General features: G+C 35.7%; 1 protein-coding gene across 1 annotated transcript in view; it reads right to left on the bottom strand.

Annotated features, from left to right (window-relative positions):
• The window catches only part of zgc:92360 (uncharacterized protein LOC436988 homolog), a 31,581-nt gene extending 15,667 nt beyond the window's left edge, over positions 1–15,914 (bottom strand). The window contains exons 1-3 of the mRNA XM_041785480.1: positions 15,441–15,914; positions 8,802–8,932; positions 4,965–5,056 (exon numbers count right to left, since the gene is read on the bottom strand). Of these exons, the coding sequence (XP_041641414.1) occupies positions 4,965–5,056; positions 8,802–8,932; positions 15,441–15,528 (311 nt within the window). The 5' untranslated portion in view covers positions 15,529–15,914. The remainder of the gene's footprint in view (positions 1–4,964; positions 5,057–8,801; positions 8,933–15,440) is intronic.
• Between the last annotated feature and the right edge of the window lie 1,525 nt (positions 15,915–17,439).

Genomic DNA, 17,439 nt, shown 5'->3' with positions numbered 1-17,439 from the left:
TTTGTTTGTGCATTTTCATCAATTACGTCAAAGAGCCTTTACATTATTTCTGCTTATATTTTAATGCAATAATAAACTCAGCTTTTCTTTGACATTATTCAAAGTTCTGTTAACCCTGATGATTTTCTGACATAAGTATTAAATCGTAACATACTTTGCCCGACTATTCCTGCCCTTCACTGACATTAAACTAACACTTTTCTGAAACATTCTTCTTTCTACAACTCCTTTGTTTACCCCTGTGTGTGACTCTTTTCACCTAGAAGGAACCCGGACTGGAGATGTTTCTTTCTCTCTCACCAACCTTCCTCTGAACGGTGCTTTATAAAAACGATCAGAGACGGAGCTACATGTGTGTAGACATGTTTGGGCACACGTGTGACTAAGAAAGAGAGAAGGGTGTGGAGGTTTGAGCTCCCCTCAGGAGAATTTTAACAGATACAGTGGAGTTTCGCTTTCCCTTAAACATGAACTTTCTTATTTTCACTCAGGCAGAGACACAGTAAACCAGGGAGCTGTGGCAGCTATCATTTTATGCCACATGAGACGGTTTGAAAAAAAAAAAAAAAATCCCACATTCATATGATTCCAAACATTCCTGTCTAGGAGCCGCCTGATGCAGCCGCGAAGCTGCACAGTTGTGGTGTGTCAGACAGGTAAACTGAACACAAAATGCTTCTGTGCTGCAGAAAGAAAGGCCACAAAAATACCATCCAGGAATCACAACTGTTGGCTTTGGTTGAATTCAGAATAAATGTCATTTTCAAAAGTTAATGGATTATCAATAAGTTCAATGAAACTGATTATAGGTTACTGTGGAGCTATTTGTGAAGTTTACGGACTTTACACCTGAGGCAACAACTCCAGGAGGCTTTAACATCAATGATTTACAGCAGTGATACTCAACGTGTGGCTCTGGAGCCACATGTGACACTTTTGTGATGATTTGTGGCCCTTTAATGTCTCAATCCGAAATATTATTCTCCCAGAAAACTTTAAAAAAGGAAAACTTTGACCTCAGAAGCTATACATAGAAACTCACATTAATCAGCTTGTTTCCCACTTCTACTGCAGACTTTAATTGTTAAACTTAATAGTCAACCTTCAGTTTTTTTGTCTGTATATTTCCATTGCCCTTTTTCAAAAATTTTCGCACCTTTTTCCCTTTTTGGCCACTTTTGATCAATTTCTGCTGCTTTCAGCCCATTTGAGTGACTTTTCACTCATTTTTGCCACGTTTTGCCGCTTTTGACCATTTTTGCCAACCATAACTCATTTTTTTTGTCACTTCACACCCATTTCGGCCTCTTTTTCTCTATATTTTAGTCACTTTTCAACCAGTTTTTTTTTTCATTTAATGCCAATTTTACCCCTTTTCAACATTTTTTGCCACTTTAGGCTACTTTTTGCCACTTTTAATACATTTTTTGCTGCTTTTAGCCCATTTTGCCACTTCTTTTTGCCACTCTCCACCAATATTTGCCACTGATATTCCATTTTTGCCCATTTTCACAAGTTTCTGCCTCTTTTATCCTGCTTTTCGCAATTTGCAAGTTGTGATAGTTTCCCCTTTTTGCCACTTTTTGGCCATTTAAGCTGCCTTTTGCCATTAAATACCACTTTACCTATTTTATCCACGCTTTGCTGCTTTAAGCCCATATATTTCACTGTCACTCATTTTTACCCCGTTTTGACACTTTTTGACCATTTTTTGCCACTTTAAATCCATTTTGCTGCATATAGCCCATCTTCTCACTTCCTATTGCCACTTTCTGCCATTTTGCAATTATTTCTCCCTTTTTTCCAATTTTTGCCAGTCTTTGCAGGTTTTTGCCCATTTTAGCTACAAGTTACTCATTTTTTGTCACTTCTCACCAATTTCTGCCAATTTTTTTCTTCCAATTTAAGTCACTTTTTACCCAGTTTATGCCTTTTCTGTGCCTATTTTACCCCCTTTTACCCATTTTTTGCCACTTTTTTTACCTATTTTGCCAGCTTTTACTTATTCTTATTACCACTTTAACCCTTGTTTTTCACCACTTAGATTGCGGCTCTTGCAAATCTATTTGTCACCAGTTTGGCTCTTTGGTTGAGTAGGGTTGAGTAACACTGATTTACAGAATGATGTAGATACTGGTGAGTATTAACACGTTCTTTACATTGTCCATTGTTTGAGGGTGATAAGATCGACTGATAGTGTTTTACTAGGCCAATAGAGACACTGATTATTAGTAGGCCATGTGTCCAATAAACAATAGTTAGAATTGATATGAATTTACAGTACAATAAAGCCACTAGTAGGTCTCAGCAATTTAAATGTTAATTTACAACATGTAAAAGTGAGGCTACTGTGTTAACGGCCTTCTCAAGAGTGGTGCATGGTGTAACCTGTAATGTTAACATCCTATTAGTTATGCACAATACTGGATTTTTGCCAATATCTAGTCAGGGAATATTTTTAAATTAATTCTGACCAAATTATACACTACATCAGGGGTGTCAAACTGAAGGCTGGGGGGCCAAATCCGGCCCATGGAACAGTTAAATCTGGCCCGCAAGATTATATCCTATTTATGTTATGACTGGCCCATCAGAATGAGGCCTGCAGATTTCCTTAAGTTTAAATATGTAAAATTATCCTTGTTGATTTAAGATATCCTTGTTAAGTCACAAAATCTGAAAAATTAAGGAGTAAAAATATTCAGATAAGAAGTCAGGAATGCAGGAAAAGAAATTGTGTTTTGATTTCATATTTTCAGTTTTGCATCTCACAATTAGGACGCAAACTTAGGATTTTTATTTTATACTTTGAGCATTTCTTCTAATATTTTGAGCTTTAAGATTCATAACTCTAAATTATAAGTCACATTTTGACCTTTTTAATCAATTTTTTTGTATTTTGTCTTATCTTTTCAACTCCAAACTTTGACATCATAATCCGATAATTTGACCTTTCAGACTCACAATTTAAAATTTTGAATCGGATTTTGACTTTTAATTTCATGATTCCAAATTTTCTTTCATATTTTGAGCTTTTAAACTCATGATTTTGAATTTCTTTCAAATATATTTGCCCTTAAAAACACTATTTTTCAATTTCATGTTTTGACCTTTTTGAACTAATAGATTTACTTTTCTCAGACTGTGAACCTTTAAACAACTTATAATTTTAACATTTTAAATTTCAACATCATTTATCATCAGTGCTAAGATTTTTTTTCATAATTTATTACTGGTGAAATGAGGTTGACAGTTTCCGGTTAAAAAGGTGACCCTGTTAGGCCATCATGTTAGACCTGAATCTAGAATCTGACCCCTGCTGTGATTGAGTTTGACAACCCTGCCCTAAATGGACAAAAGTATTTAGCTGCCTGAATTACATCAACATGAGCATGATTAAACATCTTTTACTGATGTGCTAAAAAGGTTCTTTGTCTAGTAATTCTTAACGTAATTTATAAAAGAATTGCATGGTGCACTTTTTAATTTGCAGGAAGTGCAATATTTCTTTAACCTGAAATGTGTCAAAATACCAGTTTGATACAATTTATTTTCTTTTTTTTAGGCGCAATACTTTATGCAAACATTCAAGTGTCTTCTTTTTTGTTTTTTTTTACAAAAATCCTACTTTTCTTGTTCATGTATATGTTTTTCTTCATCAAAATAGGAATGATATGAAAAATGATGAAACCCTACAATATAGTAATTGATATCAGATTTGCTATATCGGCCAAATCACAATAAGATATTTTTTTTCTAAATTGTTTGTCCCTAGTTTTGCTTCTCTATCATTGTGATATATAGAATGCTTTCTTGCTTATGTTTGTAGAACAAAACATAAGATGATGAACCTAAAAATAATCAGATATTAAATCACAATCATAATACTGGGGTTAGAAAAATCGCAATTAAATTATTTTAGCAAATCATTCAGCCCTAATTCAAATACATGTACTTTACTATGGAGTTGCTCCCTTTTGCAGCTTTAACAGCCTACATTCTAACGGGAAGGCTTTTCCATAAGGTTTTGCAGCATTTCTGTGGGAATTTGTGCCCGTTCATTCTGTAGAGCATTTATTAGGTCACTCACCACATCCACCCCATATGCCACCCTAAGGGTGTGGACTTTGTTATTTCTTCAATATTATTTTCCCATGCCTCTGGTCAAATGCAAGGACATCCAGAGCACAACTAGGGTTGTGTCAGCCCTCCTTCAAGCCTGTGGGTGCCCTCAGGCAGCCTACTTGCCACATCTATACCTAAATACAACCTCAACTTTTGGCCCAAACATGCCTAAAAGTTCTGCACAGTACTGTAGGTCTGTCAGTCCTGCCTGCATCCCATCATATCACTGATTAGTGAATGGTTGATGATTTAACAAATAATGGTAATAATAACAACACCTGGCTAGGCAGTTTTACTCATCTGTGCACAAACTTCACACTCCTTTATGAAACCTGAAAAGATTCAACGAAGAACATTTTTACAGTCGCTTCCTTCAGCCTGAATAATCTGCCTGGTAGCAGAAATGAAAAAGAAAAACTTAAAATAGTGTCATATCTCTGAAAGAGCGAATCTCTGCCAAGAGGAGCTCCTGTAGAGAGCTGCCACAGGAGCTGAATATGTCTGTTTTTCACCGTGAAAAACCTCAAGTATGAGCTGAGCTGAGCCGAGCTGAGCAGTTTACAAAGCCTCTGTTTGTGTCTCAAACTAGCTGATGAGAGTGGGAGAAGGACAGAGCTTCCAGAACTGCCATCTTAAAATGTTTATATCACATCTAAACACGAAGGTAAAAGAAAAGATGACATGTAAAGAAAGTCCAATGATAAATTCATGACAGGTTCTATTAATTTATTGCCACTGGAGATAGATATAAAATATACAACATTTAGAATATTTGCACATTAATTTGCATATATGTTTTTACTTCAGTAAAGGTGTAGTTGTAAGGTTTTGTTACTCACTGGCAGTCTTTGTGCGTTGGTTTGTAGTAGTAGACCGGAACAGCAGCCTCATATTTACTCTTCATCAGCTCATTCCCATTCTCTGCCATGAACTGCAAACACAGGAAATTAGAATCGTTATTCACATTACCTGACAGCTTTACTGTTCCACTAACTTTATCAAAAGAATAAACTCAGCAGGAATACAACAGCTATCAATGCAGCAATAAAAGAAATTATAAATCAGAGAGCGAGCATGATAAATCCAACAAATACCCCTGAAAGAAGTGGTGCAAAGTACAGGCATCACTTATTATCTGGATACTGTGACTCCCCTGCATGGTTTCAGGAACACAGAGAAATGTACCCGCCAAGAATGTGATGTCCTAACAAGTCAGTGTGGAGCTCATTTATTTCTCCATGAAGGTTTTAAAGGAAAAATCTGGATTTTTTTCTTCTCCAGTGGTTCTTACTGTAATCATTCAAATCCAGCTGTGTACCTTTCTGATGCTGGCTGTCGTGACATTATTATAAACTTTTACTGGACTAACAGTCTGTTGCTGAAGTGACTTTCACACTTTTATGAGGAACCGCAACATGTAAGGATTCCTAATCAGTGTTGGTAATCAGCTGTGCTATTTCAAATGTAGAGAACTGATTAGGGCTGGGCAATTAATCACAAATGAGATTAAGTCGCAATATAGCCTGCTGCAACTTTCAAACCACAGAAGTTGCAATATTTCTTTAACCTGAAATTTGTGTCAAAATACCAGTTTAAAACCTTTTTGTAGCAGAGACATTATGCATTACATATCATACAATCATTTTATGTTATCTTTTTAGAATAGTGTACAAAAAACTCTATTTTCTTTATTTTTGTATGTTTTTCTTTTTAAATATGAAAATTACACAAAAGTTGCCATTCATTTAATACAACAGGTTATATTAAATTTGCAAAATGAGTCAAAATTATCACAATTAGATTTTTTTTTTCAAAATTATTCCGCCCTTGTTTAATCTAATATTGTGTTGGTCATAGTATAGAATAAATTATTACTTGTTTTTATTGTAAAATATATGTGATGAGGAACTTAAGAAATAATAGCATATTAAATTTCATTTTGGGGAAAAAAAAAAATCGCAAATAGATTATTTTCCCAAATTGTTCAGCCCTAGAACTGACAGTCAACATTAAATCTACTACACATTTCAGCATAAGCATAAAGGGAAACAAAAAACAACAAAAAGGGTAAAAAAAAAAAAGAAAAAACATTTGGCTGTTTGTAGGGCTGAGCAATATGGTTAAAATATTGAATCTCCGATTTTTTTCACACCAAACTCGAATTATGATTTTAACCGATTTTTTTTGTTTGTTTTCAAATGAAAAAGAAAAAAATACTCGAACAGGTTTCTTTCATTGTATCAACAACAATAACAACAAAAATAACAATAATAATAATAAAAATAATAATAATGTTTTTATAACGTTTATTTGTAACAAAATTGAACTCAATGTTCCTTTAAAGGTCAAAGTGTGAGCTGTAAACTTTTCTTAAAAAGTGCACTATGAAGGGTTATTTACACAAACATTCAGACTCTGAAAGTTTTTATCTGCTTAAGAAGCAGACAGAGAGTAATGCTAAAGCCTCTCCATGATGTATACCAGTAAACAAGATGATCAGAGGAATACTGATTATTTCTGTATTTGATTTCTTGTCATCTCTGCTGCAGAACCAGAATCAGATAAAATGTTGGCAAGCAGACCAAAACTTCTTTTAATTTCAATTTCTACTGTAGTCAAAATGAATATGATTATTAAAAATGGGCAGGATGTTTTTCTTTACTTGGGAACACTGTGGTTACACGTCAGCAATATGTAAGAAAGAAATGGATCATTTTCTTTACAGGATTGCCAGAACTAACATACAATTAAAGCTTCTTACAGTAGCTTTTACTTTAGTATAACAGCAGTAAAGTTTAACAGAAAATCTCCATTGTTAATTTTCAAAATCTTGATTTTTCTAAAAACCTGATTTATGGATTTAATCGATATATTGCCCAGCCCTAGCTGTTTGTGGTGAGAGTGTTAAAGTCTTTTTCTCTGAAACTGATCCAATTTAAAGGGAAAAAATATACTGACATATTTAAATAACAAAAAGGTAAATTATTTTCCCTCTACATTAAGTTGAAGTAACAGGATTCTTCAGCACCTTTTCTAGTGGGTACATACAGATATTGAAACAAATTGTATTACAAGTAACCTAATATGCAACATTCAATCCATTGGAAATCACAACAGCATCACCAGTTAACACCAGTTTCCTAGACCCTTGGTTCTCAACTGGTGGGTCAGGACCCAAAAGCGGGCCCTAAAGCCAATTTAAGTGGGTTGTGGCCTGCCTGGGACTAATATCAATCAATCAATCAATCAATCAAATTTATTTATAAAGCATGTTTAAAACAGAAACAGCTGACCAAAGTGCTGTAAAAGACAGGGAGTCACACAGAAAAGTCAGGATGCACTCACGTAAAAACTATAAACAGTGACGCAAATTATTACAATGACGAAACAAATGACAAATTAAGATAATAATAATAATAATAATAGATTAAGAGAAGGAAAAAAATTAAAAATAACAATAATAATTTGTTGGAGCTATGTTAAATATTAAGACCAGGTCACTGGTCAACATGGGGCAAAAGGTCTATGATCAGGGGTGCATGATGTTTTTGGCCTGCTATCCATATCTGCAGATATTTGCATAAAAATACAAATATCGTATTAGCAGAAGTCAAAATTTCTGATATCTTGACCTTATAACAACAGATATCAACTGTTGGCTGTATATCCAAATAAATTAGAGGAACTTTTTGCTGTACCGACAGATCTATGCCAGTTGAGGTCTTTTTCTTTATCTAACCTCATTCTTTAAAATTATTTGTATTTTAAGAACTACAGTTTGTTTCTTTGTTCATACTCAAACCTTAAAGTGTGTTCAAAGGATGAAAGTTTTAGGTCTGAAAAACATTTAAAAATCAGTATTGATATCAGTATCAAAGTAAATATATCTGTAAATATTGGCATATCGGATATCGGCAAAAATCCAATATTGTGCGTCCCTATCTATGTTGAGCTTTTGTTTTTAAGGAATTGTCTCAATCTCTTTCTCTATCTTAAGTCCAAACTGTGTACGGAAAATGTAATACATTTGGGCCATGACTTTCCATTGAGGCAGTGTTGGTGGGTCCTGATGCTAAACCAGTGAAGAGCTGCTGTCTACGACCAAAACAAAGCTGTCCCTCAGTACACCAACTCCCTCACCCCTCCCTTAGTGCTCCTAACAAGTGCAGCTGTTCTGATCTCCATTCAGACATGCAGCCTAAAGTTGATTCTGTTTTCATTAAAGGAATTTAAACCAAACACAATCTCCTCTCAGAGAGCCAGTAGCTTAGTGTTTTACTCGCTGCCTTAACAGCATGTTCCATGCAGATATATCAGAAAACTTCTCTGTTACATCGTGAAATTTTGCATATTATACCTTTACATGGGAAACTCCTGATACAAGTCACAGTTCACTTTTCTAATGATGAAGACTAGAAATGGCAAAATTAGTTTCCCTATTCCCTATAACTCACACTTCAGACAGACACACAGCACTTCTCTCTGGATTAAACCAATTAGATGAACACGTTTTCACAATGAATACATTTTCTACAAGAGTTTGTGAGGCAAAGAGGCAGGCTATGACTTCCAAAACAAGAGGATGCCCCTGGCCTCCACTGGGAAGAAGCAGATATTTCATCACCAGATCAAAGCAAATGAAACCTGAAGTGGCCGGCTCGGTGGGGTGGTCTCACCTGCACCTCGTGGTCCTCCCAGTGGGACAGGCTCAAGGACTTGACCTTGCTGACATCAGGGATGTTACGGTGGATTCCCGAGCAGGCAAGACAGATGAATACTCCCAGGGAACAAGAGCCCCATGTTGGATCTGTGGAGATGATGGAGAGAGCAAACCGAGAATGAGGACAAATGGATGACAGGAGATATGATGAGTGAGGGGGGGTGGAGAGACAGACACTAAAAGGTTGAGAGTCAGAGGTTAATGCAAGGGATGCAAATGTCAACACTGTAAATGTAACAAAGCCCTGCAAACCAACTTCTTTTGCATATTAGCTTATTAAGCTCCTTTTTAAACTAACACTATACAATCTACATTGCATAATGCATACTTGCTAAACAACTCTGTCAATAAATATTCGGGAAGGAATATTTTATGTGACCCGTCTGAAAAGTCACCGACTAGTTTCTGTGCAAAAAGCCAACTCAAAGATTTTAGAACAGAAATTTTAAAACAAGCATTTCTTCTCAAACATAAAAATTAGAGCTGTGCATCTTGACTGGTCTCACGATTCCATTCAGTTTAATTTGATTACAATTATCACACCGATTCGATATCATGATGGGTAGCATCTTTAATCTTTAGTATTACTGCACATTTCTACTTTTTATCAATGGAGACAAGCTGATAGGTAGGGGTGCATGATATGACGATCTTAAACCATGAAGAAGCAGAATGAATTAAGAAATCAGTAGAACTGCATTCTACTTAAAAAGATCTACTCCACTTCCCTTCTGCTTCTCAACGATGCAGGGACTGATGGCTGAAAATGAAACTGAAACTTAAGCTTTCGTCCCTGAAAAAAGCTCTAACTGGAACGGAACTGCTCTGGGTTTTTCTAAACTGTCAGGATGCAAGGAACAGTCATTTGTAAAATCTGCACAAAGTTGGCAAACTTTTTTGACAATCTAAAGAGATCGCACCCTGAGAGTCAAACAGGAGAGAGACCAGCTCTCCACATGAGGCTTAACCTGTCGAAATAACAGAATCATGAATAGCAGAGTGTTTTTACAGATGGAGGCTGTGATGGCTGTGGGATCTGGGTGTCAGTCATCACTTAAAGACAGTACTATCATTTATTTACATGCATGATTAACATAAAAGATGCATGCAACTTTATGACATCCTGCAGCTCTCTGTTCCTCGTCAGTGTGCAGTAGGCATGTGACACTAATGTTATCCACTTTAGACATAAAAATCCAGATTATGTTCAAATAAATTATGGCCACTTCTTCACTGCATCAAAGAGTATTAAAGAAATGAACCCCATTTTGAGTTATGTTAAATCAGCTCATTCTGCATTCGTTTTGTAAACAAAGCTAATGTATCTCTGTCATACAATACTGCACATGAACAGACTACTTATATAAAGCTACAGCTATATTAATTTGGCTTACAGTCCATGTTTAAAACAAGTATTATTGTGTAAAATTATACCTGATTAACCATCATCTTACCATAGGGAGATGAAAGATATTAGGTGGTTAAAATGTTTGGTAGAAGACCTCCAGATCCCCCTAACCTGGTGATGCCAACTATAAAATATTAAGTATTTAATTTAAATTGTCAAAAAATGTCAAATATTTCATGCACTGACCAACAGGTTGTTGCAGCAGAAAAATATAGAAAATATGCAGTTTACTTTTAAATCCAAAATGTGTGCATTTAGAAAGATATATGGGAATAATTTTGTGCTTTTGGTCAATAACTTAAAAATTAGCGTAAAAATCAGAATAATAAGAATCAGAATAAAATTGGGAATATGATCCAGGCATAAAATCGGGATATGATTTTTTTTTTTTTTTGGTCCTTATTTCCCACCCCTACTGTCAGTTAAGTATTAAATTCCAATGCAAATGTAAAAGATTTTTTACACAGTAAATCAAAATTGATAAATTACATACCCCACTTTAAATCTTAAAATAATAACCAGAGGCAAATTTAACTTCAAATCAAGAAGATGGTATCAGGTCAGTAAATAAAGCCTTATGGCAGTATGAATGCTTGTAGACATTCAACAACTGACTTTTGAATAAAAATTGAACTATAATAGTTATATCATATGCATTACTACATCTTCGATTATTTTGTCATTTAACTAAATGGCATTAAATACTAAGATGATCAAGATATATGTTCTCATAATATATTAAAAAAAAGGATTGCATTGCATTGTATAACTTCACATACGTGTTTTGTCTTGTTTGTTTAACATAACCATATAAAATGATCGTGATGCACTGGAAAATACGAGACACAGATGTTAAACTGTCAGTGTGTCCATCAAACATCTTACCTCCAATTTCCACATATGGCGAACGCAGCGAATCATACTGCAGAGCAAATCGTTCCCTCTCTAGTCTATCAGAGCATTTCTACAGCCAGCGCTCCAGACCCGCAGCGGCGCGTGCCTGGACCAACATTTCACTCCACTTCATTTGATACCCTGCAGGTCTATTTTCAGCGCCAGCCACTGCCAAATTGCGTCAATACCCATCGATCCAAAAGCTCCAGAAGAGGAAGTCACAAGCGAAGAATATCCCATTCTTTCAAAATACAACACAATGCACGGACTCCCGATTGTAAATTATCACTGTATCAACATTACGCCTCATCCTGCAGGGAGAGCAAAGGGTCACCGAGAGGTCAGTGGGTCACAGAGCTACAACGGTGCCATTGAGGAGGAAAAGTTAACTTATGGGGATATTTAGCCAAAGAATTTTGCATGAAACCACAGATCCTTTGAGCAAAAATTCACCTTTTAACTTCCTAATGTACTCACTCAATGGAGGAAGCAATAATATCATGGACTTATACCAGAAAGGATGATAAATTAAGCCCCAAAGGTGTAATAGTCTGCTGTTGACATACTATTCCTGCATGAACTCGCAGTTCTCCCATGGTCTCTTCCCGCTGATCAGGGCTGCGCAATGGGGCACAGCACTCTAGACTCGCGAGGTCGCTCGCCTTCGTTCGGACCAAACCCACAGCGCTTCGGTGTCCGGCGCAGTCGTCCTATGTGGAAATTGCGGATTAGAGCCCGTCCACCCTCAAATACAACATCTTCCTACAGAAACTGCACCCTGCAGACTCCTGAGTGTTTCCATGTTGGTGCGCCGGCCTAGTCTTAACAAAGGAATTAATGGTTGAGTAATGTCATGTTTGGAGAGTGCTACTGTAACATAAATAGAGTGTCATTTAAATGCGTTAGGTCCAAAAGGGAAACTGGTTATTGTTTAAGAATAGACCGTAGGTCCTGCTGCACAGAAAATATATAAATAAAGCCAGTATGCATTGATTATGTGCTGCCTATGCATGGATGAAGAATCATCCATGTCTGCATCATGATGCAGTCTAGTAAAAGATAACTAAACGTTTGCTTTGCCTTGCCAGAAAAGCACATTAAAATGTGCAAAATTCACTCAACATCTGTGATGTTGCACTTACTTGAGGAGATGGGATCTGTGCCTTGCTTTAGCATATTTTGAAAAGTTTTAAAATGGTTATGAAAACAGTCTGAGCTTATTGCTTCCTCTATCAGAGCAGCCAACGAAAACCAGACCACTAGAAGGGCTATTTTCTCTTTATATAGTTATTCTAATGGCCTGTAATGAGGTGAGAATCCTTGAAAAACAAACAGAAGAACAACAACAGCATAGTCTAGACATGCTCCCTTTGTAAAGTGAGTTCTGATAACATTTCTTATAAAATGGTGCTGTACAATAAAAACTTATTGATTGGCATTAGGCTGAAATCACTATTAACTTTTACTCATCAGCACAGGCTACTCAGATCAACATACTTTAGATGTAAGAGGCTTTTGACCACTTGGACTCCCAAATCAACAAAATTTAGATATCTTGAAAGCTGCTTTTACATGTGCTCGCTAGCTTACAGGAAAACATTCCAATAATCTTCTGGGTCTTTCTGTCTTCCTGATTTGAGCTTGAATATGTTAGACTTTCTGCTTTGACCACACCTTTCTTATCTTCCTGACTCACTCTACAACCTGCCAGTAAACACAGCCTTTTACTCTGTGCCTGTTTGTGTCTGTGAGAGTCTCTCCATGACACATTCATTTTCACAGCATACACGTTGAGTTAGAACATGATGTGCTTGGCTGATTAAAGCTAATACCTCATATTTTCTTATGCCTTTATTTCCCAGTGCCTCAGAGATAGATGATTAAAAGAGTTGGTGACAGGAATCTGTGCCTGAATGTGGCTAGAGGGGAGGAATCTTGGAGACTGAGAAAGTTAACCTTGAGCAACATTTACCCATGCAGCTCCAGGGCAGATTTCTTTAACGTGACTGTGATTTCTTTTTTGATTAAAAAAAAAGAATGTGGACAGTCCGCTCTCTTCAGATAAACAACGGATTTATAAGATGAAGTGATACGACCTTGCTGTGTTGTTACCTGTGGTTTTATTTACCTTTATAAAAGTAATACATTTCATGCAAATGAACAAAGCTTTCTCTCTAGCACATAACAGCATGTTTCCATGCAGTTAGCTGAACCTCAAGCTAGCTATCAGCTACCCTCATAATAAATGTTGTAAATTTAGTGGTCGCATAAAAGTAAACAGGATGGATTTATTCTGGATTTACATGCTGCATAAAGTTTAAGATAGAGTCATTATGGGTTCTTTAATATAAATTTATTTATGACTACTCATATCATTATCATAATATAATAAAATAAAAACATATCACTTTTTTTCTCATAGAATATGAACCGAAATGTTTTGTGTTAGTCCTCAGTAGCTCTGCACGCGCAGCTCGATAGCAGGTACGTCACGTTTTGTTGCTCTGATTGGCCCATAGAGATGTGACAGACAGAATGTGCATCCAATCACACTCCGAACTTTTTTCAAAGACTCTGAGCCTTTTCCCAAATGTTTCCTAGTAAAGCACATCCATCTAATCCATCTGGCATGTCAGGTTAGGAAATATCACCTATGCTGCTGAAAATAGCTTCCTATATGGCTGTGAATCTAAGCTATTATGGCTGTAAATATTTGCCGATATGGCTGTAAATATGGGCCATATGGCTATGAATTTTAGCCTATATGAATGTAATTATTGGCCTTTTATAGCAGTAAATATCAGCATATACGGCTGTAAATATTGACCTTTATGGATGTAAATATCAGCCCATACAGACGGAAATATCAGTTGATATGGCTGTAAGTACCTTCCTGTATGGCTGTGAATATCAGCCCCTATGGCTGTAAATATTGGCCTTTTATGGCTGTAAATGTCACCCTATATGGCTAAAAATATCAGCTTCTATGGCTATAAATATTAGCCTTTGTGGCTGTAAATATCAGCCTATATGGCTGCAAATATCAGCCTCTATGGCTGTAATATCGGCCTTTATGGCTGAAAATATCAGCCTCTATTGCAGTAAATATCAGCCTATACAGCTGTAAATATCTGCCTTTTATGGCTGTGAATATCTTCCTATACTGCCGGAAGTATTAGCTGATATGGCTGTTAATTTCAGCCGTTACAGCTATAAATATAGGCGCCTATGGCTGTAAATATTGGCCTATATGGCTGTTAATATGGGCCAAAAATACATAAGTGCATCCCTTTTTTCAAATATTCAGCCTTTAACATGACAACAACTAATGAATTTAGGCATTATAGTAAAGACGATATGCTATAGTTTAAACTGGGCATCACAACAGGGAAAAAAAGGTGATTTAAAGGACTTTAAACGTCATGGTTGCTGGTATCAGTTTTCACAAACTGTACATCTCAGTTCAACTGATGATCTATGACTACCGGGGCCAGTATCGAGCATTTGCATCTCTGCTGTTATTTGACAACTCTATGTCTAGATGTACACAAGTCATCAAGCATTCTGGCTCTTTAGCATCTGATATGCTAGTTGTAAATCTAAATACTGGTTTCAAATATCTCTAATCAGCCTCATCAACTACTAACAACCAGCATCAGTATTAGACATGTAGCTAAATATCAGTCAACCCCTTATCCTAGGGGTTATAAAGAAAGGTGAGAAAAGGGAAAGTGACCAGTGAGCTGCAGGTCTCTAGGCCAGAATGCCTTGTTGATGGCAGAGGTCAGAGCTGATGGGAAGGCAGTAATAACTCTATGGTCTGCAGCAGCACACCTATTTGCTAATGGCTTATCTGTATCAAAAAGACATTAACAGGGGATGGTTGTCAGTTTTCATAGAGTTCTTGTTATGAATCCTTTTTACAGAGCATATTAGGGCCTTAAAGGAGACCTCCTTAATCTTAGCTGAATCCTGCAGCTGAGGGTGTGTGCAGCCCTCCACTCTGCCTGTCAGGACTTGTTCAACTCTGAAAAGTTTCTACAGGAACTTCCAACTCAGAATACCAAAGAGCTTTACCTGTACTGGTGCATCCAGGTGCTTCAGCAAAGCTCGACCCTATGAGTTTAACCTCACCTCACCACAGTAGCTGAAGTCAGTGAAGACATTTTGGCTGTAATGGCTGATTAAACGACATGTCATAACACTAAGTAAACGACTTCCTGTACTAGCATAAACTGCAGACACGTTGTTGAGAGTTTAACAGTGAAGTTAAACCCATGTTCGTGTACTCACCCGGCGCGCCGCAGTCTGCGCAGATGTCATTTCCCGGGTTTTGTAGGATCTCCCTCAGCGCTCGCGTGGCTCTCTCATTTACCGACATTTCACTGATTAGATGGATTATTCCTCCAGTGTCAGGAAAAGAGAGAGAGAAAGAGGAGAGGAAAGGGAGGGGTAGGGGGCGCCGTACAGTCACAAAAGGTAAGTAAGGTGTGCCTCCTTCTCCTCCTCCTCTGAAGTCTCACCTAACGGGCTGAAGACAAGTCCGCACAGGTATGCGCCAGGAGAGGTGTTCCGCTGATGCTAGAGAATCAAGGCCTCTTCATGAAGTTTTCACGCAAACGTCCATGTTATATTCTCTTTTGCGTCTGTCCAAGAAAAGGAGCAAGTTTGACCTCCTCCAGGCTGGGCAGCACAGAAGCGAAGTCCTGCAGAAATCTAGAGCCGGATCACCTCCCCAGTCCGCGCAGAGGGAGTGAGTTAACTGAGCATGACACCTACACAAGGAAGTGAAAGACGGAGGTTGCTGTTCCGCATTAGTCCGCTATACGAGGCTTGGAGGCTGGGTCACTGTGTAGTTATTTACGTCCTAGTAGCCTGCTGTATGGAGGCCCATACCTGCCAGTAAATAAATAATAAATCAAAGAATATAAAATAATTAAATGAATACATTAATACACGAATAAATTAAATGATTATAAATACATTAATAACAAATAAATAAATAAATTATAGAATAATAAATAAATGAATAATAAATAAATAAAATAATAAATGAATAAATCAAAGAATAAGAATCAAATTAATTTGATTTAATCAAATAATATTTAATAAATAAAATAATACCAAATAAAAAATAGATTATAGAATAATACATATATTAATAAATAAATCAAAGAATAATAAATAAATAAGATAATAAATAAATGAATCAGAATAATAAATAAATGAATAATAAATAAAATATAATAACCAATAAATCAAAGAATGATAATTAAGTTAATAAGTTAATCAAATTTAATCAAATAATAATAAATTGAATAATATTAAATAAATAAATACATCATATAATCATATTTAAATGAATGGATAAATAAATTAATAAATAAATCAAAGAATAATTAATTAAATAAAAAGTACTAAATAAATAAATCAAACAATAATAAATAAATGAATAAATAAATGAATGAAAAAAAATCACAGAATAGTAAATAAATAAAATAATAACAAATAAATGAATAGATCAAAGGATAATAAATAAAGCCTGATGAAAGTCATCCATTGATTAAAAAAAAGAAAATGGAGCACCTTTACATGAAAGCACAAAGACCCAGCAGGACTTTTATTCCGACTCCATTTTCATTGCTTTGGAGATGATATTCAAATCTGTCTGCCTTTAAAGAGTAATTGTAAAAAGATAGTAAAACTAAGGCTTGAATTTTTAAACCTTTGAAAGTACATCAAACTGAGATTATTATTCGGTTGACCCTCAACCGACATCTGAACATCTGTTATAAATCTGAATTTATTTTTTCACTCATGTTTATGACCTTTTTTCTTATTGGCTTTATCACTCTCTGATTTAAAATGACTCTTTTATCAAACTAACTGTTTTATCAGTCTCGTGCATAAAATACTTTGAGGACTCTAAATTTTGACATTTTTTCTCAGAATTTCAGATTTAATGCACAACTTCATTTTTTCTGCAATGATCTGAATATTTTTACTTACAGTTGAATTTTTAATTCAATATTTTTAATATTACCTCAAAATTTTGTGTTCATATCTCATAATTACAACTTTATCAAGTCAGTTTAAAGTTTTATCTTTCAATTTTGACATAATATCTCATAAATAAATATTTTTTCTTATCATTTCCTATTTTGAGCTTCTCTATAGAGATTGTTCTTATCCTTAAATTTGGAGTATTTACAGTTTGTTCCTAACTTATGTATCTTGTATATAATATTTTGAGTTTATAATATCATATTTTATTATTCCATTTCATCATTTT

Source organism: Cheilinus undulatus, linkage group 4, assembly GCF_018320785.1.
Source record: "Cheilinus undulatus linkage group 4, ASM1832078v1, whole genome shotgun sequence".
In the NCBI taxonomy this organism is placed as follows: domain Eukaryota; kingdom Metazoa; phylum Chordata; class Actinopteri; order Labriformes; family Labridae; genus Cheilinus; species Cheilinus undulatus.
Note: the sequence above shows the minus strand (reverse complement) of the source record. Positions and strands in the feature narration are given on the sequence as shown.